This window comes from Mastomys coucha, unplaced genomic scaffold (genome assembly GCF_008632895.1).
Source record: "Mastomys coucha isolate ucsf_1 unplaced genomic scaffold, UCSF_Mcou_1 pScaffold6, whole genome shotgun sequence".
In the NCBI taxonomy this organism is placed as follows: Eukaryota; Metazoa; Chordata; class Mammalia; order Rodentia; family Muridae; genus Mastomys; species Mastomys coucha.
Window position 1 is genome coordinate 14133454 of NW_022196912.1, and position 23853 is coordinate 14157306.

The 23853-nt window shown below is 42.7% G+C and overlaps 1 protein-coding gene and 1 long non-coding RNA gene across 9 annotated transcripts in view; one reads left to right on the forward strand and one right to left on the reverse strand.

The window, feature by feature from the left end:
• Dhx57 (DExH-box helicase 57) overlaps positions 1-21749 on the forward strand; it is a 49066-nt gene extending 27317 nt beyond the window's left edge. For all 8 annotated transcript variants that reach the window (XM_031357324.1, XM_031357331.1, XM_031357326.1 and 5 more), the window contains 12 exons: positions 1551-1667; positions 4020-4116; positions 5250-5423; positions 6507-6707; positions 8379-8655; positions 10781-10876; positions 10962-11045; positions 12678-12812; positions 13702-13776; positions 14963-15097; positions 18660-18860; positions 21105-21749. In XM_031357324.1, the coding sequence (XP_031213184.1) occupies positions 1551-1667; positions 4020-4116; positions 5250-5423; positions 6507-6707; positions 8379-8655; positions 10781-10876; positions 10962-11045; positions 12678-12812; positions 13702-13776; positions 14963-15097; positions 18660-18860; positions 21105-21248 (1736 nt within the window). In that variant the 3' untranslated portion in view covers positions 21249-21749. The remainder of the gene's footprint in view (positions 1-1550; positions 1668-4019; positions 4117-5249; positions 5424-6506; positions 6708-8378; positions 8656-10780; positions 10877-10961; positions 11046-12677; positions 12813-13701; positions 13777-14962; positions 15098-18659; positions 18861-21104) is intronic.
• The window catches only part of LOC116080778, a 17529-nt gene continuing 12011 nt past the window's right edge, over positions 18336-23853 (reverse strand). The window contains exon 2 of the long non-coding RNA XR_004114600.1: positions 18336-18906. This is a non-coding gene — a long non-coding RNA (uncharacterized LOC116080778). The remainder of the gene's footprint in view (positions 18907-23853) is intronic.

Sequence of the window (23853 nt, forward strand, 5' to 3'; positions counted from 1 at the left end):
TTTTTTTATTTTGAGACAGAGGTTTTACTATATTACATGGGCTAGCCTTGAACCCCTGTTTCAGCCTCCCAAGTAGCCAGGTCTATAAGCATATGGTACTATACTCAATATTTGTTATTTTTAAAGTTCATATATACTTCTGGTGTGTCAAATTTACCCGATACTTAAGTAAATCTCATACCTCTTCATGAATGACTTAACTACAAAGAGGAGTTAATAACAGTTACACGGGGGAGAATGATCAAGTTAACCGCCAATAAAGGGGCAAGGCAAGACTGCAGACCTCAGTCATGCACTGAATACTACATAGTTTGTGGTATTTCAGTCAAAAACCCGTGACTTGATTATAGTGAACACCAGAAAAACCAAATAGGGGCACACTCTACAAAATAATCTTTAAAATGCCAATATTGGCCTGGAGAGATAGATTATTGGGCACATGTATGAGGATTTGAGTTTGGATCCCCAGAGTTTGCATAACAATTGGGCATGTCAGTGAGCACTCCTTCAGCAGGAAGTGGGCCTGGAACACATATAACAAACAGGAGGGTCCCTGGCTTACTGGCAGTCAGTCAAATTGAAACTGGACTTCGGGCTCAGTGAGAGACCTGTAAGCTGAGGAGGCTTTTGCTAAGACTCCAGTGGGTAGGAAGTTTATAGATTCTTACCTGGATCATTTGTGGATCAACATCAAAGGGATGGAGTAAGTTCTTTCAGGGGTGGGGAGTCAAAAGAGGACCTGGTACTCACTGTGTAGACCATACCGGCCATGAACCCACTGAAATCTGCCTCCCAAGTGATGGGGTTAAAGACCTGCAACACTATGCCCAGCATTGAGGAAGTTCTTAAATTCATATGCATCCTTCAAGGAAGAGTCATCATTTCTGTCACTGTCTCAAAGGGACCTAAAAGTTGAGAACTGATGTAGGATGCTAGTGAAACATCTGTGCTCCATTCATGCCTTCCTGTGGTAATTGTTACCTCGGCTTCTAGATGATCTGACTCAGGGTTTGATTGAATCTTACAGGAGTTTCTAAAATGTACCTGAATGAATTTTATTCTAGATCTTAAACTTTGAATAAATATGTGATGGTGAAAGCAGGAAGAGGAGGAGGGGAGAGTTAAAAGTTCTAGCAGGGCAGGCGCTGTCAGGGCAGAGGCTTTCTCTTTGGTCACTGCTCCAGAAGAACAAAGTATGTTTGGGCTGGGGCTGTAACTCAGTTGATATAGTCTGTATCAAGTGTATGGACATGGTGAGAAGCCTTGGCTTTGCTTTCCAACAATACAGAAACTAGATGTGCTAGTGTGTACATGCAGTCTCAGCACTTGAGAGGGAGGCAAGAGGATCAAAAGTTCTCTGGCTAGCCTTAAAGAGAGGGCGAGGGAGTGTGTACGTACTTCTGTAACCAGTATTTTCTGGGAATTAATCAAAAAAGGTCACTAAGTAAGCATCTTAGATGTGAATTCCTGTGCTACTGAACCAACCCAACACTCACAAAACTCACAGATGTAAGGTGTAATTATTCTTCTGATTTTTACTTTTCTTTCAGGGGTGAGCAAATCAGTCATCAAGACAATGTCTGTGATGGATTTTGAAAAGGTCAACCTTGAATTAATAGAGGCCTTGTTAGAGTGGATTGTAGATGGCAAGCACGCCTACCCTCCAGGTAACTCTTTTCTCAGGCCCCAGTGATGCACACATGAGACACTTGGTGCTTGGCAAGCTGCAAGTCTGGTCTTGAGTGAGTGTCCTCTATATGTCCCCATTACAGGCCATCCTATCTGTGATCTTCTCCTCACTCTTACTAGACATGTTATGTCTAAAATTATTTTGCTTACTGACCCATCTCCCCTCAGTAGCATATAAACTTGAGAGCAAGGATTTTGCTGGGTGGCAGCAGCACACACTTTAATTCCAGCACTCGGGAGGCAGAGGCAGGTAGATTTCTGAGTTTGAGGCCAACCTTATATACAGATCAAGTTCCAGGACAGCCAGGGCTTCACAGAGAGACCCTGTCTTGAAAAACCAAAATAAAAAGAGCAGAGCTTTCTTGTTCTCCTGTATCTCTTAGCTCCTAGGAAAGGGCTTGGAACATTTAAGTATAGAACTTTTTAAATTAAGACAGGGTCTCACTTTGAGGTCCTAGAAAGCCTAGAACTCATTATATAGATAAGGCTGGCCTTGAACTCACAAAAAGCCACCTGCCTCTGCCTTCTAAATGCTGGGATTAAAGGTGCATACTACCATGCCTAACTAAAAGAAAATTAAGTTCCTTATTTCTCTTCTCTTGGCAAGTGGCTAGGTGTTGCTAATGCATTACCAATAGACTGGTGGCCTGGCTTCATTCTAAAGAAAAAGATTTTTCTAAAACAAACATGCCAGCCAAAAAGAAATTTTAGAGAATTACCAAATTCACCAGGCATAGTGGCACATGTTTTTAATCCCAGCCCTTGGGAGGAAGAGGCAGACAGGTCTCTATGAGTCCAAGGCCACACTGGTATACATAGCAACAGAGCAGTTCCAGGTTAGCCAGGAATACATACTGAGACCGTGTCTCAAAACAAACAAACAACAACAAAACAAAACAAAAAAAAAAGAATCAGTGATATATTTGTGAATGTGAGAGCTATTCCTGACAGGTGGCTAAGCCATGAGGAATAGATAACAATAAAATAAACAAAAAGATAATTTCCTATCTGTCTGTCAGTCTCTCTATCTATCTGTCTGTCTGTCTGTCTGTCTGTCTGTCTGTCTATCTATCTATCTATCTATAGACTGTCCTACCACTCTAAGTTGTGTGTTGTTTAGTGCAAAGGAGCATGGGATGGATCTGAGGCCAGAAAATGAAAGTCTATATTAAATGAAAGCGGTCAGCTTACCAGCCAAGGGCTGAGCAGTGTGTCTCCTACTGATCCCTTCTTCCGTAGGGTGACTGTGAAGGCCATATGAAGTGATATGTGTGAAAAAAAATCCCTATGCTGTTTGGCCCTACTCTGTTTTTAATGATGATTTAGACTCTTCCTTGTTTCATGAGGAGAGTAAGCCATGCCTGTGGGTAATGAGTTCAGATCTGTTTTATATCCATGCTACACACCTGGCATGGGCATTCTGCTTATATGTGTGAGACTGAGGGAGACATTAGTGAAGAGGTCATCTGCTTCCATGAATGAAGCACAAGAGCTGGGTATGGATGCTCATGTCCGTAACCCAGTACATGGGCAAGTAAGGCAGGAGACTCAACATAGGCTAAAGGTCAGCCTGAATTACAGCTCTCAAGACCACCTGAACTACCAAGTGAGACTTGGCCTCAGCAGTCTACAGAAGTAACTACTGGGGAAGGACTGCCATGAGGACAGACACACTGTAATCTCTTATTGTTTCTCTTTTTCTTTAATGGACAATAGTAAAGGTCATCAGTGATTAATAAGGCAAGGTTAGTTAATATACTCTTTGAAATGTGTCTAAACTTAGATAATCAGATCAGACCACCCATGATAGTTTTTATTTTGTTTCGTTTTGCTTTTTATCATATCCAGTAAAATGTCTGGATCTCATTAACAAAAGAACCTTCTGGTCTAAAAGGTTACTTTTCTACAGTAGAAATAGATAACAATGGCTAGGGAACTGAAGTATGTTGAAGAACATAGCTGGGTCTGATGTGTGTGAGGTATTTGCTTTGGTTCTCAGGTGTTTCAGTGTACACACACACACACACAGAGAGAGAGAGAGAGAGAGAGAGAGAGAGCGAGCGAGCACTTGGCTAGTGCTTCTTGTATAATTTAAGCATGCTTTTCTATACCTCAGTTTTCTGTTGAAAAAGGGTAAGATTATTCTGTCCTTATTAAATCAGAGTATATACAAAAATATGATTTCGTATTTGTTTAAATACTGAGGCTTTACAAAGAAAAACTGATAGTGAAAAGTTAGCAGATTGTGGGTTTAAAAACAGTATTGTGACCTCTATTAGTTTTCCTTGTTTGTTCGTTTGGTTATTTATTTATTTATGCTTTATTCCCAGGTGCTATACTTGTGTTTTTACCGGGGCTAGCAGAAATCAAGATGCTTTATGAGCAGCTACAGTCTAACTCTCTTTTCAACAACAGACGCAGTCACCGGTAAGCCACTTGCTTTCTATCCGTAATCATACACTGCAGCCATCTCTAAAGATGAAGAGCTGAAAGGTCCTATGGTCGTCCTCACCCTCCTTAGACTATGGTGTCACCTCTCAAACGTATTTATTTATGCCTGCTAGAAATGGGAGACCTCTGTGCTCCAGGAAGTGTTACTCCATTCCATCAAGGACGGACATTTCTCTTCACTTATTATAGTGACTCAGCAAATCTGCTTGCAGTTTCAGTTGCCTGATTTCTGAGGAGGAGGGGAAGCTGGATAAAGCGGGCATTAATAACAAAGAAAGGCTGCCATTTTGAGAGAAAATAATTTCTCACCAGTCACTGGATGTGTCACATACAAGGGCAAAGCTAGCTAGCAAGTTAGCAATGAGTATCCTAACTTGCCTCACGCTTTGCCCCCCTCTCTTTGGACTTGCGGCAGAAGATTATTCTTTGCTGGTTAGCTTGTTTTGGGCTTGTTACTTATAAAATATCAATCACTTATTCCTATTGGTGGTTTACTACTGAAAAACCCCAAGACTTTTCCCAGGTTGGCACAAGGTTTTTGTTTCTGGAAGACTATTTTATGAGAACAAGGAGCCTCATATCTTGAAGAGCTAGCTAGGCCTTGAAAGCTGTACTCAAAGCTGTCAGACGCTGTCTTAGGATTTCCATTAATTAGAAGAGACACCATGACCATGGCAACTCTTATGAGGGACATTTAATTAGGGCTAGCTTACAGGTTTAGAGGTTCAGTCCATTATCATCATGGTGGGAAGCTTGGCAGCATCCAGGCAGATAGGGTGCTGGAGAATGAGTTGAGAGTTCTATATCTTCATCCAAAGGCAGCAGGAGGAAATGGGTCTGGCTCTCAGTGGCCAGACTTAAGTATACAAATAAGACCTCAAAGCCCCGCCTCCACAGTGACAGACTTCCTCTAAGAAGGCTACACCTCCTCCAATAAGGCCACACCTCCTAATAGTGCCACTTCCCCTGGGCCAAGCATATTCAAACCACCACAACTCTTGAAGTCATTTAATTTCATAGAAATTTAACCACAGCAGGTCAGTTTCAGTGGTTCAGGTCAGTTTCAGTGGTTTGTGCCAGAATTCTTACTGTGCTTCACTTCCTTTTAGATGTGTTATTCACCCACTTCACTCATCATTATCCAGTGAAGAGCAGCAGGCAGTGTTTGTGAAACCTCCAATAGGTGTAACTAAGATTATCATTTCCACCAACATTGCTGAGACATCCATAACCATTGATGATGTTGTTTATGTCATCGATTCTGGGAAGATGAAAGAAAAGAGGTAGGTGACGTAACAGAGGGACTGACCTCCTTGAACACAGCTGTTAATGGTTACTGCTGAGGTGCTCTAAAGCAGTATTGTGTGTAGGTCCATGGCCAGTGTCATGAGCATGAAAGTCAAGCAAGGATGCAAAACCACAAGTAATAGATTCATTTTTCCATGTGCTTGGATGAGAAGAAAATGGCTAAAGAAAATGTGTCTGGTGTCTGATGGACCTAAATCATCACAGCACTAGTTAAAGCACAGTTGTACAATAAACCGGACTGGATATCTTGAGAAATAAGGTGGTCGTCTTACATAAGTAAGACCACTTGTCTGTGCTCCATAGTCCTGACAACATTCTTAAAAGTAACTCAGTAAAGTACTTGCAGGAACTCTGTTCAATCCCCAGAACCCAGACTTAAGAAAGGAAGGAAGAAGCCGGGCAGTGGTTGGGGTGGTGCACGCTTTTAATCCCAGCATTTGGGAAGCAGAGGCAGGCAGATTTCTGAGTTCAAGGCCAGCCTGGGCTACAGAGTGAGTTCCAGGACAGACAGGGGAATCCAGAAAAACCCTGTTTCAAAAACAAACAAAAAAAAAAAAGGAAGAACCTGGCAGTGGTGGTGGTGCATGCCTTTGATCCCAGCATTTGGAAGGCAGAGGCAGGTGGATCTCTACAAATTCAAGGCCAGCCTGGTTTACAAAGCAAGTTCCAGGACAGCCAAGGCTACACACAGAAACCATGTCTCAAAAAAAAATAAAGGAAGGAAAGTAGGGAGAGAGGGAGGGAGGGAGGGGAGGGGGAGGAAGGAAAGAAAGAGGGGAAGGTAGGAGGGAGAGAAGGAAGGAAAGAAAAAAAGCTAGATGTGGTGGCATGCACTTGTGGTATCAGTTCTGAGGAAGGAGGGGCAGGAAAATTACTGGTCAGCCAGCCTACCCCACTGGGCGAGTCCCAGGCCAGTAAGAGACCTTGTCTCCGAGAGAAAGAGAACAATGGAGGGGGTGGAGAGAGACAGTGTCTGAAGAACTATAGCCAGAGTTATTCTCTGGCTTACCCACATGCACACAGAATAACTCAATCTTACATTTCCTTTTCTTTTCTAGATACGACGCTGGCAAAGGAATGGAAAGTCTAGAAGACACATTTGTGTCCCAAGCCAACGCTCTGCAGAGAAAAGGCCGAGCTGGCCGAGTTGCATCTGGAGTCTGCTTCCATTTGTTCACGAGCCACCACTACAACCACCAGCTTCTGAAGCAGCAGCTCCCAGAAATCCAAAGAGTGCCCTTGGAACAGCTGTGCCTCAGGTTACGTCCCCGTTTGCCTCCTCTGCTTGCACAGGCCACATTTCTTGTTCTATTTAAGTTTCATGTTCTTTTTCCTAGTAGAAGACATTATGCTTAGAATAGAGTGCATGAAGTCACCATTTGCATAAAGCACATCAGTGTGACCCTTTCCTTCCTTCTAACTCTCTGCACATATAGATTCTCACATTTTCAGAACGTGGCCTTATAATAATTCTCAAAAATACATTTCTAAATTAGGAAAGTAACTTGACTTGCCAGGGAATTTCTGCCAGAGGACACAAATATCACAGGATGACAGAGAAAAATCTACAGCCTCATTATCAGTTAGAGAAAAGTAAACAAAACTTACAACACCATTATTAGCTAATGAACAAATGTCATAAAATAGGATTTAGTAAGAAGTTGAACAGATTCAGTATTACATGAGCTAAAGAAGTGTTAATTCAATGTTTATGAAAAATTGCTTGCTGATATAAGAAATACAAATTATCTATACCCTTTTATCCAGTTGTTAACTTAAAAAGGGAAATAAAATAACAAAGGCTATGGTAAGGCTTAGTTATATAAAGCTCTTTTTAAGTGCTGTGCACCTTAGTCAGGCCCTTTGCCCCATGCTGTAATCCCCACTGTGTGCTCCTGCCAGCGTAGTTTATCCTTTATTCTTTCTTGCAGTTTCACTAATTTGTCACTGTCAGGACATCACTCCAGGGAAATGCCTCAAGAGAAAGCACAGCACCAAATATGTCTACATTACTGAAAGACAGCTGTATTATCTGAGCTGATAACAACAAAGAGACTCTGAGACCGGGCGGTGGTGATGCACACCTTTAATCCCAGCACTCGGGCGCCAGAGGCAATGGGTCTCTGAGTTTGAGGGCCAGAGTGAGTTTCAGGACAGACAGGACTACAGAGAAACCCTGTCTCAGAAAAACACAAACAAGCACAGGCAGTTGGACTGCCGGGTCCATGGCAGTTCTGTTTTCAGCTTGAGGAGTCTCCCTGCCTCCCACAGCAGCTGTCCAGTGTCCCTTCCCACCCATATTAGTCAAGATTTCCACATCTTTACCATCCTTACTTTGTTCACCATCGAAATTCTCTTTCATAATCTGAACCCACATTAAAAGAAAAAGACCATTTTGAAAGTTTGTTAAAAGAATGTTTAGTTAGGGTAGGCGAACTTGAAGTATTTTTGTAGTTTATTGCTAAGAAAACTAGAGGGCAGGGTTTTAAAGGCTTCCTTAAAGCAGCACTGCAGCTGGGTGGGTGTGGTGATCCCTGTCTGTAATCCTGGAATTAGGGAGGCTCCTTCTACCTGTCTCAAAACCGTGATATGCTGTGTGGCTTAGAAACGCACTTAGGGGGAGTTGGAGAGAGGGCTTAGGGATTAAGAGCACTTGCGGCCCTTCCAGAAGACCTGAGTTCAGTTCCCAGCGCCCATTGTCAGACAGCTCCTAACCATTTGGAACACAATTCCAAAGGAGCCTACACCTCTGGCCTCTGACGTAAGCACCTCCACTGTGTGCACACACCCACAGGCAGACACATCTCATAATTAGCAAGGATTAAAATCACCTTTTTTTTTAAGGCATTTCTTAAGAAACAAAAGTTATCCCTCTGCTTCATTCTATCAGCTATCAAGTTTACAAATCATGATTTTTTTTTCTTCTTCAGAATTAAAATTTTAGAAATGTTTAGTACTCATAATCTCCAGTCCGTGTTCTCTCGGCTCATTGAACCTCCACATATTGATTCTCTTCGTGCCTCAAAAGTGCGGTTGCGAGACTTGGGAGCCTTGACTCCAGATGAAAAGCTGACCCCTCTGGGTTATCACTTGGCCTCTCTCCCTGTGGACGTGAGGATTGGCAAACTGATGCTGTTAGGATCTATCTTCCGCTGTCTGGACCCTGCTCTCACCATTGCTGCCAGCTTGGCTTTCAAGTCCCCTTTTGTAAGTGACATTTGTCTGAATTGGAATTTATGTCACAGGTCTCAAAGGAATCTTTAGGCTTGAGAGGTATTTGAGCCCCTAAAATGTGCGTATGTGTGGATGTGAAAGGTTTCAGAGCACAATGGTAGAAAAATCTATATCTCCCCATCCCCCCAAAAACTTGGGAATTAGAGGTATAGCTTATTAAAATAATATACTTTTTGTTTGCTATTGCTTATTTTAGAAAAATCAAAAATAGTAAGCAGCAAGATAACACTATATAATTTCAAAAGGTAATGAACACATTTATCAACTTTAAAAAGTAACTCTATTGAAAGATAATTTGCACGTGCAGTCCACTCATGTAAAATATTTAGGTCAGTAGACCTTAGGAGTTAAAGTGTAGTACTCGGTAGCATGTGTGCAGCCTCCGGCTCAACCTCCAGCACCAAATCGGGAAGGAACAAGTTTGGGTTTTGTATAAGCATCCCACAGTGACCAGTTTTCAAGACCAGCCTGAGCTGCATGGTGAGTTCCATGCCAGTCTGGGCTATAGAATAGAATCCCTTGGGCTGGAGAGATGGCTCAGCAGTTAAGAGCACTGGCTGCTCTTCCGAAGGTCCTGAGTTCAAATCCCAGCAACCACATGGTGGCTCACAACCATCCGTAATGACATCTGATGCCCTCTTTCTGGTGTGTCTGAAGACAGCTACAGTGTACTTACACATAACAATACATAAATCTTTGGGCTGGAGCAAGCGGGGCTGGAGCAAACAGAGGTCCTGAGTTCAATTCCCAGCAACCACATGATGGCTCACAACCATCTGTATGGCTACAGTGTACTCATATACATAAAATAAATAAATAGGCATTCACTGGCTGCCTGGGAGAGTGACCTGCCAGCTCTGTAGGGGCACAGGTGTGCAACCCTTGGTCTGGGTCTCTTTCAGCCATCACACTGAGCCATGGAAGCTGCCGGCTTCTATTTCGTGGTGATGGCTTCCTCAGTGTGTAGCCAGTATTGGTGGGAAGCAATTACATCTATGTGCCCATCACACAGCATGGCTGGATGAGGAGGACTGGTTCACACAAGGCAGTGCACCACAGGTCCCCTCACCCCCCAGCTCTCCCACCCGAGCTGCAGCACAGACCCTCCATGATTTCTGTAGACAACATCGGTAGAAAAAGTAACACCACCAGCAAAAAGGTTGGAAACTGTATGGATCTAAAGTCCATAGCAAATCTGGATCCTCAGCTTTTCTTGGATCTTCTGGGAGGACTGCCCTGCATGGACCGACATGCAGGACTTCATTCAGACCCAGTCCACCTAGCCCAAGCCCAGCCCCATGCTTTCCTGCTGTCAGTTCTCTATTTCTTGTATTTATTTATATATTCTATATATTATTATATGAAGATATAATTCTTCTGTATACTAATTACACAATATAAAAAGTATATAAATGAATTAAATTTAATTAAATTCTAAATTAAAAATAAAAATAAAAATCAACATAAAAAATAAATAAATCTTAAAAAAAAAATAGAATCCCTCTACAGACATCAAAATGAAAAAATAAGTTGGGTGTGATCATCTATATTCTGGAAGTAGAGGCAGGATGAAGCAAATTTGAAGCCAGCTTAGTGTACATAGCAAGTTGTAGGCTATCCAGAGTTTCACAGTGAATGTCTTAAAAACAAAAACAGGGGCTAGAGATGTCTCAGCAGTTAAGAACACTGGCTGCTTCTCCAGAGAACCAGAGTTCAATTCCCAGCATGCACATGGCAGCTCACAGCTATTTGTATCTCCAGTTTCAGGGAATCTATCCCTCTTACTGACACGAGCAGGCAAAACACCAATGCACATAAAGATATATCATTTTTAAAAAAGAAAGAAAGACAAACAACAGATCCAGCAAATAAAATGAGCGGTCCTTGGTAGCTGTCTTTTGCCATTTGGTCCTAAAAGACCAAAGAGCTTATGTTGGGTTCACTTTGAACTCACAGAACAAAAAGGTCCTTCATTAGCTTCGCTGTCATGCTTGCTCTGACCCTGCAAGATGCTTTCCCAGGTAGTGGCGTCAGCAGTAGGAAAGTGCCATTGGAAACCTCAGCTACACCATGTCCTTCAAACCCATTCCTCATCTAGGTGTCTCCCTGGGATAAAAAAGAAGAGGCTAATCAGAAAAAACTGGAATTTGCATTTGCAAACAGTGATTACCTGGCCCTTCTATGTGCATATAAGGTAAGGGAACCTCAGAACTCAGGTGTGTGGCCATAACTGGCACCAATATCAGAGTTAGTTCAGCTTGATTTTCTCCACAATTTAGGGTTGGCAGCTGAGTACAAAAGAAAGCGCACGAGCAAGTTACAATTACTGCCGACAGAATTTCCTATCTGGGAGAACCTTGCAGGTACGTTAGTTCTTCTGTGCCATTCCCTCACCATTTCTGCTGTGGTAGCCGGCAATTGCCCAGGGGGGTTGCCAGGACAGTGGGAATGCTCAGTCTTCTCAGCTGTACACAATGGAGTCCTGAACATGACGACATGTGTTTCTGTCTCCCCTGTGACACTGTTGTAGGCCTCCTTCCATGGTGGCGTCTGGGAAGCCAACGTCTTGATGGAGGAGGCCTCTACAAAGCTTTTGTTTTACTAACAATCTAGAGGCTGGAGAAAGGGAGGCCCAAGGAACACAAACAAGGTGTTCTTAGTACTTCTGCGTCTTACATCTAGTTCTTTCTCTTCTGATAGATAAGTTGTACCAGAGACCTGACCTGACCTGTTTTCTTCACCCAGTGAAATGAATCGGATTCAGCATGTTAAGCAAACCATCCCCCATCCACATATGCCTTCCACTTTTTACTTTTTAAGGAATGGGCTCTTTTGTGTTGCCAGGACTCAACACTTGTACTCAGTCCTCTTGCCTCTCCCTGCCTCAAACATGAGCTGCTGCATTTGATTCTTGCAGCCTATATTTAAACAAAAGCCACAAAACAAAGACATTGGCACGTTTTAGTGTCTAACTGTAAAACACTTAATAATGTCCCCATATTCCCAGCATCAGCTGTGATCCAGTAATTCCAAAAGGTAGGAAAGGAGGGAAAGTTCTGCAGATGAGTCTCACTGAGAGAAACGTTAGCTGCTCTAAGCGCAGGTAAGGGACTGACAGGTCTTGGATAGAAATGCAAACAGAAAGGTTAAAAAGTAAAGCAACAGGCTGGACAGATGGCTCAGTGGTTAAAAGCACTGACTGCTCTACCGAAGGTCCTGAGTTCAAATCCCAGCAACCATATGCTGGCTCACAACCATCTGTAATGAGATCTGACTCCCTCTTCTGGAGTGTCTGAAATCAGTTACAGTGTACTTACATATAATAAATAAATAAATCTTTAAAAAAAAATGGGCTGGACAGTGGTGGCACACGCCTTTAATCCCAGCACTTGGGAGGCAGAGGCAGGCGGATTTCTGAGTTCAAGGCCAGCCTGGTCTACAGAGTGAGTTCCAGGACAGCCAGGGCTACACAGAGAAACCCTGTCTCGAAAAAAAAAAATGTAAATCAACAAGCCCGATGGTGAGCGTAGCTGCCCACCTTTAATCCCAGCCCTTGGGAAGCAGAGCAGGCAGATCTCTGTAAGTTCGAGGCCAGCCTGGTCTACAGAGGGAGTTCCAGGACAGCCAGCCCTACACAGAGAAACCCCGTCTTGAAAAACAAAACAAACAAACAAACAAAAACCAAAGCAAAAGGCAACAAGCAGAACCACAAGCAAAAATAAATTAGATTTGTTTTGCCCATCCCAAGAATTTGTAAGAAAATCAGACCTATCACACTCCAGTTAAAATATAAAGTGATCATGGGGATTTTTGAAGGCTTTGGATTTCTTTGTAACTGTCTTACTGTCTGCCCAGTTTGTAATAAATGAAAGCCAGCTTCTAAAAATGACAGTCCAAGTGCACTCGTTACTACTCACTGTTGTTAAGCATTTGTGAGCCATTCAACTTGGATGAATTGCTAGCTCCTTCTTTAGACAGTCCATTGCTTCTTTCAGGAAATGGCCAGTCTCAAACGGCAATTCACTGAACTGCTGTCTGACATAGGATTTGTAAAAGAAGGACTCCGAGCAAAAGAAATTGAAAAAAGAGCCCAAGGAGGAGATGGTGTCCTGGATGCCACTGGAGAGGAGGTGAGGAATGTGCACTTCTGTCTAAATTGACTTTTAATTCTAATAGCATGGCACTAAAATGTGGGCAGGGGCATCATGGCCATTCTTCCTCTCACCCAGTGAGCACTGGCACACTCCACTCGATTCTCTGGTCCACAGATGTGTCAGCTAACTTTCAGGAGATCAGGAGGTTTTTTGTTCATTGCTTTCTTTTAAATTTCACACTCATTCTTGATAAATCTGTAATTCACAGTAGTCTCTAGTAATGTTTTCTAGAAAGACTTCTTCCCAGTGAACTTGTGTTCCTTTGTTTTAAAACAATAAGTCTGACTGGCTCACAGACCAGACTCTCTCTCCACGATGCTTATCAGCATCATCTCTGTGTGTTCGTTTGTTTAAACCTGTACAGAAAGAGTTCACTTTGATCATGTTGGGCATCAGGACTTGGCCCCAGTTTCACCTTGGCTTTAGTGAGGGCCGCCTTAACCACATCACAGTCAAGAGCACTAGCTTCATAACTGCTATGCATGCATCTAGAAAAAAAATCATTGTAAGCTCTTTAAGACTGGCTGCTGCCATGCTCCCACCTTGATGATAATGGACTGAACCTCTGAACCTGTAAGCCAGCCTCAGTTAAATGTTGTCCTTAAAGAGTTGCCTTGGTCATGGTGTCTCTCCACAGCAGTAAAACCCTAATTAGGACAGTAGTGTACACCTTTAATTCCAGCACTTGGGAGACAGAAGCAGCTGGATCTCTTTGAGTTCAAGGCCAGCCTGGTCTAGATAATGAGTTTCACGCCAGGCAGGGCTAAAGTAGAACTTTCTCAAAAAGAAAAAAAGAAAGACAAATGATGGCAAACACATGACCTACTAAAATCCCTCATATGGTAACGCTGTGTTTCTCTCACAGGCAAACACAAATGCTGAGAACCCCAAGCTGATATCAGCAGTGCTGTGTGCCGCTCTGTATCCAAATGTAGTGCAGGTACTGGGACACTTTTCCTGACTCCTCCTATTTCTTGTTCTATTAGTAACTTTAAATTTGCTCACTAGTCATCTTCAGTAGATACACACAGGGCACAAGGATTCCCAATTCATTCCTTCTCCCAATCCCAGATATTGTATGAGCCTACAGTGCACACACAAAGACTCCCTAAGTTTAGTAGTACAAAGACATGCAGATTTACACAGGGAAATAGACTTGTAACTCTTAAAATTGACACACACAAAAAAAAAACCCTCATATCTAATAATTAATACTGATTCTGTGTGAGTCCTTAAATAACCACTCTGGGTAAGAATAAAATTTATATATCTGTCCTAACTATGCTCCATTTCTAGAGCTGTTAAAGAAAATTTGCAAATATACACAAAGTTGTAGCCAGAAGGATACTCTCTCAGCAGATCTGCTTTTCACCCGGCAAATCTAAATTTGCAGTAACATGCACCAGCTGTGGTAGTGCACCCCTGCAGTCACTGCACAGGAGAGATGGAGGCAAATGGGTTGAAGTTCTCAGGCTGCCTCAGCTACACAAGTCCAATGCCATGTGGGCATTTAAGACCTGCTCTGTAAATAATAAAGTTTAATGATGAAGTTATAGACACTTACAATGAGGTATATATAATTTTTGATAACAATGCTTTAGGAAAATCTTGAACAAATATAAAAATGTGTTCACTATACAAAGTTAAGAAGCAAGTGATACAACAGCCCTGGGACAGGAAGGCCATTCAGGAGGTAAAGATGCTTGCCTGAAAGCCTGCTACCTGAGTTTGAGCCCTGGGGCCTACATGGGAAAAGAGAACTGGTTCATGCAAGCTGTTCTCTGACCTACACATGGTGTGCATGCCTACACACACACACACACACACACACACAGAGAGAGAGAGAGACACTCTTACATACATTCACACGCTATAAATATATAACCTATATATCCTGGCACTGGGGAAATGAAACAGGAGAATCACAGGTTTGAGGCCAACCAAGGCTACATAGTAAGTTCCAGGATAAGCTGGACTGTACAGTGAGACCCTGCCTTGGAAAAAAGAAAGAAACATAAAAAGAGACAAAAACTATTCAAGCAATTCTTGTTTGTTTCAAAGGACAAGTCCTACAATGAAAATATGTTTATTTATTTTCATTATTTATTTATTTCCTTGTTATCTAGGTCAAGACCCCAGAGGGAAAGTTCCAGAAGACCAGTTCTGGAGTTGTCAGACTGCAGCCAAAGTCAGCTGAGCTGAAGTTTGTTACCAAGAATGACGGCTATGTCCACATTCACCCTTCCTCAGTGAACTATCAGGTCAGCACGTTACCTATGGCACATCCTCAAGTGAGAAATGCAATCCCTAACGCAGACAAGCCTTAGTCTGTGACTTGAAGTGTCTCCAGGAGTGCTACAGATTTAGAGAAGGTTAACTCTGTATAGACAGACTGACATGCTGTTTCTGGAAAGGCTTTCTATTTTGAGAAAATTCTACTATATACAAAAAGCGCTCATTCCCGCTCTCAATTGAGCACTGTTCCTGAGCGTTGGTTTAGGAATCCGTGAAGTCGTTCCCCATCAGCATGGTTTTGCCAGTCCTTTATTCTGTCCTCCTTCAGCCTGCTGCTATGACGCTGCTGCCCCTTCCCCATAGTAAACTCATCTATGGTCACAGTAGTTGTCAAATCTAAAGGGACATCACCTGGTCCTCATGTGGCTTTTGACATTGTTAACTTCCTTCCTCTTGATTCAATGATCTCTTTGCTCCTGAAGTAGCCCCTCCTGTCCTTGGTCACTGTCTACTTTTCCATGTCCCCTTTCTTACTCTGAGACAGTAGTCTGCCTCCCTTCAGCTGTTCTCACTGTAATGTATGTGTACTCCTCGACCCTCCGAGGGTACACCATCATGATCTCAGCTGCCCACTACAAGCTGTCCCCAGGTCTATCCAGAGCTCAGCGTTTTCTGAACTTTCCCGCTAGAGAACAGCAGCCAGTGTCCTCCAGTCAGCTCAGATCAAACTCATCATCTTCCTGGGCACCATTCTCTTCCTGTGGACTGCCCTGGGAAATGGTACCATCTGCATCAGAACCTGATGTCATGAAGACTTCTGCTTTTCTCCATATTGATTCAGTTGGCCACCAAGTTCAGGCAATGCCACCTTTGCCTGTGCTCATGGCCACTGCCACTTCCTCGTTCAAACCCCAACCATTGTTTCATGCCCAAAGTACTGTAATAATGAGGAATTCTCTCTAGCTTTCTGCATTATTGCTCCGTTATCTTGATCCTTTTCTTAAATCTTCAGATATGGAGTCTATTGTAGACTCTCACTTGATCCTGTGCATCTGCCCCTGATCCCTCAAATCTCACTTGCTCTGTTTGTCTGTATGCTGCAACAATGCACCCACAGCAACAGTGTTTCCCATTACCATGACACCAGACATGCTACTTCTGTTCCCAGAATGGCAGCCTCACTCCCCATGAAGCCCGTGCTTACCCTGACATTGCCACTAGCAGTCATCTCCTGGATGGGGTGTAGCTTAGTGGTAGAGTGCTCACCTGGTCTGGCAAGGTCCTATGTTCAATCCTCAGCACTTCCAAGTCAGAACAGAATTCCCTTAGTGCCACTACCCCTCTAGACTCCTCTGCCTCCACTGTTATGCTGCCACTGAGTAGGCATCTGTCCACTATTCTTACTGTGCTACTGTCCTGGAATTATAAAATCCATGAGGACAGGAGTTTTTTTCATTCCACAGTCTATTATGATACATGGCTGAAAGTAGATGCTCAATGAAGCTTTCAGGAGAGATGAAGAAGAAAAGGAGGAAAGAATCCAGAGAGAGACAGGTGAAATGGTGCTCACCTTTAATCCTAGCACTAGAGAGGAAGAGGCAGGTCTACATGGTGAGTTCCAGGACAGCCAGAGCTGCATAGTGAGACTCTATCTCAAAACAAAACAAAACAAAAAGAGTACAGGCCGCATGAGGTTGAAAGGTCAGTGCTGGTCAGCCCCATGGTGCTACTGAGGAAAGTGTTGTTAAACCTTGGGAAGGGTCTCCTCATGCTCAGAGGACTAGTCCACTCATCTTGACTGCATCTGACTTAGAAAACACAGGCCTGAGTTAGTTCCACTCTTGAGTTAGCTGAAGACAACGTTCATGCATCCGTGCAGTGTCTACTAGTCTGACTCTGTGTTGTAGGCCATGAAGGACAGTAAATGTACATGACAGAGTCCTTCCACTAAAGCAATTTTAGCTGTGTAGACAAGCAGGAAATAAGTCAGTGGCAAATGCCCTAAAGAGAAAGTTAAGCGGGCAGCAAGACTGAGAGAGGAGCCCTTTTCTATAGAGCAATTTGAGAAGAACTCTATGGGTTAAAAACAAGCCATACAGATCCTAAGGAGAGAACATTCCAGCACAGGAAGTAAGTGCTGACACCAGGAGTAAGAGTATATTTGGGGCATACCAGGATATGCAAGAAGGCAACAGATAATAAAGTTCAGTGGGGTAAGCTAGGCAGTGGTGGCGCACGCCTTTAATCCCAGCACTCAGGAGGCAGAGGCAGGCGGATTTCTGAGTTCAAGGACAGCCAGGGCTACACAGAGAAACCCTGTCTTGGGGGCGGGGGGGAGGAAGGGGGTTAGTTCAGTGGGATGATTGATCCAGGTGAGCGTGACGGGACTGTGCAGGGACAAATGGGCCAGGGTCAGGGAATGTAGGGAGTTTAGATTTTTATCCTTTAGGGAACTGTTGGAGTGTTTTGGCCATAACTGAAAGATCACTGTGGCTGCTGTTAAGATGCAGAAGCAGCCTCAGTGTGAGCACAGAGGAAGCTCTGCAGTGGTCCCCGGGGAAGGCAAGGTTTGTAGTAACATAGCAGCTACAAAGGTCATGAGATAGGACTCTGTCAGAGCCTATCTATTTTAAACACATTGCTGTTAGGACTTGGTGATGTTCCAAATGGAATTGGGCAGAAAAGAGCAACTAAGCTCTCACACATAGAGGCTTGAACACGTGGGGTGCCATTTTCTGAAATGAAGAGGTGTAGAGAAAGAGAATCAAGAATTCTTTTAGGTATTAGCTTGCAGAGGACCCAGATTCAATTCTCAACACCTACATGATGGTTCACACTGTCCAAAGCTCTAAATCTGAGGGATCCAGTGCCTTATTCTGACCTCTATAAACACAAATATATGCAGCCAAAACACACATAAAATGAATAAACCTATAAAAATTATTTTAAGACATTATATTATATATATATATATATATATATATATGTATCATAATATCACAAGAGGCCCATAAACATGTACAATTTTACTTTAGTGTTCAGTTAAAAATGTGGGTGCTGCTGAGATGCTCAGCAAATAAAGGAGTTCAATGTCAAACCATGCAGCCTGAGTTCTGTCCCTGGGACTCCACTAAAGGAGAGGAGAACTGGATCCTGTCAGTTGTCCTCTGACCTTTACATGCATGCAGTGAGTGGCACATGAATATAAGCATATGTCCACATACACAAATGAATAAAAATAGTTTAAAAGTATACCTCTGAAAACTTCTTTTGAACACCACCAAAAGGGGTTTTTTATTGTCGTTGATTTGTTTCCTAGGGTAATAGGGATTGAACCCAGGGCTTTATGTATGCTATGCAAATGTTCTGTCACTGAGCTACAGCCCCAGCCCTAACAAGGAGAGGTTTGCAAAGCATTAGATGGTATTAGATGTCTAATGGGTATTAGGAAGTCACACATAACAGCAAGCTCAGAGGAAAGATCACTGTGAGTCCTTAATGGAAGGGCAGCTCTGAAATCCATGGGACTGCCAGGAATCCCCTTATGTGGCCATCGACCTCATTGTCATTGGAGGTTTTGTGTTACAGGTCAGACACTTCGACAGCCCCTACCTGTTGTACCATGAGAAAATCAAAACTAGCCGGGTGTTCATCCGAGACTGCAGCATGGTGTCTGTGTACCCCTTAGTCTTGTTTGGAGGAGGCCAAGTGAATGTGCAGCTGCAAAGAGGGGCGTTCGTTGTCTCCTTGGATGATGGGTGGATCCGGTTTGTGGCTGCTTCCCATCAGGTAAAGGAACAGCTGATCTGTTTAAAGGTTCAGGTCATGAAGAGCTCTGGAATATGAAATGAACAACACTATTTCAGGACCAAAAATAACAGAACTAATGGGCGGGAAGCATGAAACCAACATGAGGCAGAGAAGGGCCTAATAATAGTACCAGGAAGCAGCAGGTTAGGGACACCTGGGATGGGTTAGAACTGATACTGAGGTTTGAGTCAGAGGCTCAAGTAGATTGGAGGCTGAGGCAAGATGGTTACTGGAGTTTGAGGAAAACCAGAGTTACATAGCAAAACCTTGCTTCAATAACAAAAACAAACAGTAGAATCTACAAAGAGAGGGTGTTGGACCCTCTTTAGTGATACACTCTGATCTTACCATTATCATAAAAGAAAAAAGTGATTGGGCTATACTCATTGGTAGGCCTTGGGTTTAATCTCCAGAATCACAAAAATAAATAAATAAATAAATAAATAAGAAATGGACTATATATACACCAGTAGTCCCAGCCACTCAGGAAACTAAGGCAAGAGGATCACTCGAGCCAGGTACTTAAGACTACAGATACTTAAGACTACTATCTGGGACAACATAGTAAGACCTTATCTTTAAAAAAAAAAAATTGAAAATATACCTCAGAGGTAGAGCATGTAGCATAAAGCTTTAGATACAATCTCTGTACTTAAATAATATATTTTATTTAACCTAATAGTCCCAGCATGTTTAAGTTCTAATGTATAATCAATATAAAAAGCTACTGAGTTATTTTACTTCTCTTTGCATATTAAGTCTTTAAAATTGGGTGTGCATTTATACTCTTCAGCACATCTCAGTTTGAACCAGGTACATTTCATGTGCTCATTAAATAACCATGTATGACCAGTGGCTGACATAAGCCAAGGGGCCCAACTTAAAATAAATAAATAAATAAAACAAAAAAAAACTTTGTGTCATATAATCCCAGGATAAGACGAATTAGAAGTTCTTGCCCAACTCAGCTACATAGTGAGTATAAGGGCAGATTGAGCTCTGTAAGATCTTGTCCTGAAAGCTAAAAGCAAAAATCTGAAATGGCTCAGCAGGTAGGGATGCTTGCTGCTAAACCTGACAAGCTGAATTCAAGCTCAGAACCTACTTGGTAGGAGGAGAAAATTAAGTTCCTCAGGTTGTCCTGACCCTCATGTACATGTTGTGGCCCAAATGTATACACAGAAATACCAAATAAAACAAAAAAATGTAAACACATGGTTGTTAAAAAGCTCCCACTGGGGCTGGAGCCATAGTTCAATGGTTAAGAGCACTGGCTTCTTTTCCAGAAGACCAGAGTTCAATTCCCAGCACCAATATGGCAGCTCACAACTGTCTGGAACTCCAGTTCCAGGGATCCTACACCTTCACACAGACATACATGCAGACAAACACCGATGCATACAAAAGGAAAATAAGGAAATTAACAAACATTAAAAAAAATAAAACAAGGGGCTGGAGAGATGGTTCAATGGTTAAGAGCACTGACTGCTCTTCTGAAGGTCCTGAGTTCAAATCCCAGCAACCACATGGTGGCTCACAACCATCCATAATGAGATCTGACACCCTCTTCTCGTGTGTCTGAAGACAGCTACAGTGTACTTACATATAATAATAAATAAATATTTTAAAAATAAATAAATAAAAATATAACAAAACCAAAGCTCCCAGAGCTTACACCAGGAACCCCAGCACTCAGAAGGAGGGGCTGGGAAGCCTTCCGTGAGATCGAGGTCAGTCTGGACTACAGAATGAGACTGTCTCAAAGCCCAACAAGGCTGGAGAGGTGACACATCACGAAAGCCCTTCCTGTATGAGCATGAGAACCTGAATTCAGATTCCCATGTATGGGCACATGCAAACACAGACATACAACATCAACAAGCTATATTGTGGAAAATACTTAAAAGCCACACTCCCTAAAGTAAAGAGACCTGACAACACATGCTGTGATCCCAGCACTCACAGGCTGGAGAGGCTGGAGAGAGAAGATACAAGTTTCAAACCAGTCTGACTATATAGCAAGAGCTTATCTCTAAATAAATAATAAATAAATGTGTTATAGATAAATAAACACTAAATGGATATATTTATAATGGGCCTCATTAGTATATTACAGAATGAAAATGTGTTCTAAAATATTGTCAGAGGTCTTAAGCCATTATAATCAGTTAGGTACTTTGCTATGAAAGCCTGCCACAGCTAATGCTGCAGTTCCCCTCCTAGGTGGCCGAACTGGTGAAGGAACTCCGCTGTGAGCTTGACCAGCTCCTCCAGGATAAAATTAAAAACCCCAGCATGGATCTGTGTACCTGTCCCAGAGGCTCTCGGATTATCAGCATGATTGTGAAGCTTATCACCACACAGTGAAGGCTGGGCCTGGGCTGCCTGCTCTTCACCTCCGTTCCCCTGCAAGGCACAGGAGCACGCCTACCTCCCCCCGGAAGACTGACCTGGGGCTGCCCCTGGGGCACAGAGCCAGGGCCACAACCCAAGAGACAGTCTCCACACTGGTGTTTCTGAAAACGTGGGGACACTCCCAGCACAATTTGGAGTGTCAGTGGTAGGACAGTTTAAAACCCAGCTTGTCTTTTTGTGACTGTACCAAACTGAATGCAATCCACCTCATAACTCAAAACTGAATGTTTAATATAATTCTGTCTTAATGTATGTATTCTTTTCCTCCTATTTTTTATTATGCATTGTCTATATTTAATTGGTGATTCTTTTCTCTTGTTTTTTACTGGGCATGAGGAGAAATGTTTGGTTTGGCTTTCCCCATCATAATAAAGGCTTACCTGAGAGAACTAAAATGAGACGAAGAAAGAAATCATGTGAGTAAGAAAAATAAAACTTTCATTTTAGACCTGGTGTGGAGTAAATGTGATTTGTTAGGGATTTTTATTCATAAAAGATCAAGGTTTTAAAAAGAAGTAAAATCCTGCCTTCAAAAGAGAAAAATTAGTAAGTTAATTTACTTAGTTCTGAGGGTACTACAGCATAAGCTGGGCTCCTCCACCACACCCCTATTAAAAGGAGAACAACCCTCAGGGTTTCATTCTCTGCTTGTACACTTGAGAATCTCTGCTCTGCTTGGGGGTGACTCAGCAGTTAAGAGCACTTGCTGCTCTTCCAGATGACCTGAGTTCAGTTCCCAGAACTGTGTCACATGGTTCACGACCTCCTATAACTCCAGCCTCCCCACACACCAGACACCTCAGTGAAGAATGTATTATTTTAGGTAAGTTTTTAGGAACTCTAGGCTGCCCAGAATTACAAAGTAGGGTTTAGTTTCAATACACTTGAAGAGCTTACACTAAGGTTTTTTTTGTTTTGTTTTGTTTTGTTTTTGAATACACACAGTATTCAAGTGCTGATTGGTTACTAAAACAAAGCTCTCATTACAGAATGGATAAACCTAAACCCCTTAAAAGAAACAGAAAACCAAACTATTATTGCTGCAAATAACTTTTTTTAAAAGATTGATTTATTTATTTATCTAAAGTGAGTACACTGTCGCTACCTTCAGACACCCCAGAAGAGGACATCGTATCTCATTACAAATGGTTGTGAGCCACCATGTAGTTGTGGAAATTGAATTCAGGACCTCTGGAAGAGCAGCCAGTGCTGCTGAGCCATCTCTCCAGCCCCCAAGTAAATTTTTGAAAGATTTAGTTTTACTATTTTCAGTTATGTTTATGGAGAGAGATACATTAGAGTGCAGATGCTCTCAGAAATCATTGGATCCCTGGAACTGGAGTTACCAGTGATTGTGAGCCATCCAGTGTGGGCACGGGAACTGAACTTGGATCTTTGGCAAAAGTAGTTGGTACTCTTTGTATGTTTTGTCTTTGTTTTTCAAGACAGAGTTTTTCTATGTAGCCTTGGCTTTCCTAGAACTTGATTTGTAGACAAGGCTGGATCTTCTCAGAGCCTCACCTGCCTCCTGAGTGGCAGGATTAAAGGCTACCGCAGTATGCACTTTTAATTGAGCTATGTCTCCAACCCAGATTTCAGGGGTGGGGTATGGGTATGGGTGGGAATGACAATTTTCACACTTGGTGAGAACTGTCAAAGTAGACCTGCAGCTTTTAACCCAGGTTTGGTCCAGCTAGGAGGTAGTCACCATAAATCCTTCTACCCAGAGCACTAGAGTTTCTGCTCTAGAAGCCAGACCTTGGACTGACCACTTCCAGGCACACATATCCATAAATTCTATCATTCTGTAGCTGGGTGTGAATGTGCAAATAGTTGGGAAACCTTCATTTAAAGCATTAAATAAGAAAAAAACCCTGGGCCTGAGCCATGGCTCAGTGGTTAAAAGAAATGGCAGCCCTTGCAGTAGGGTTCTACTTCTAGCTGGTTCTACACGTAGCAGTTTCAGGGGAATCTGATGGCCCTCTGGCCTCTGAGGCACTGCATGCACATGGTACACAGACATACATGCACACAAAACACTTATATACACAAAATAAATAAATAAAACTATTTCAAAAAGAAAAAGAAAAGAAAAACCGTACACCAGCCTGGCAAGATACCCCAGTAGGTAAAGACCCTGGTGGCCGAGCCTGACAATGACTTCAATTCCCAAGGCCCACAACTGAAGTGCTGGAAGTCCAGAACTGACCCTACAGGTTGTCTTCTTTCTGACCTCCACAGATAACACATGTGTACATACACATAATTAAACAGAAAATTTTAAAAAACCACCTATAGAGCTAGTTCTTTAAAACTCATCAAATTATGAAGTAAAAAGTAAAAGTCAGGTGGTGGTGCATGCCTAAATCCCAGCACTCAGGAGGCAAAGGCAGGCAGATCTCTGAGTTCAAAGGCAGCTTGGTCTACAGAGTGAGTTCCAGACAGCAAAGACTACAGAGAGAAACCCTGTCTTAAAAAAAAAAATCAGGGGGCTGGCGAGATGGCTCAGTGGGGAAGAGCACCGACTGCTCTTCAGAAGGTCATGAGTTCAAATCCC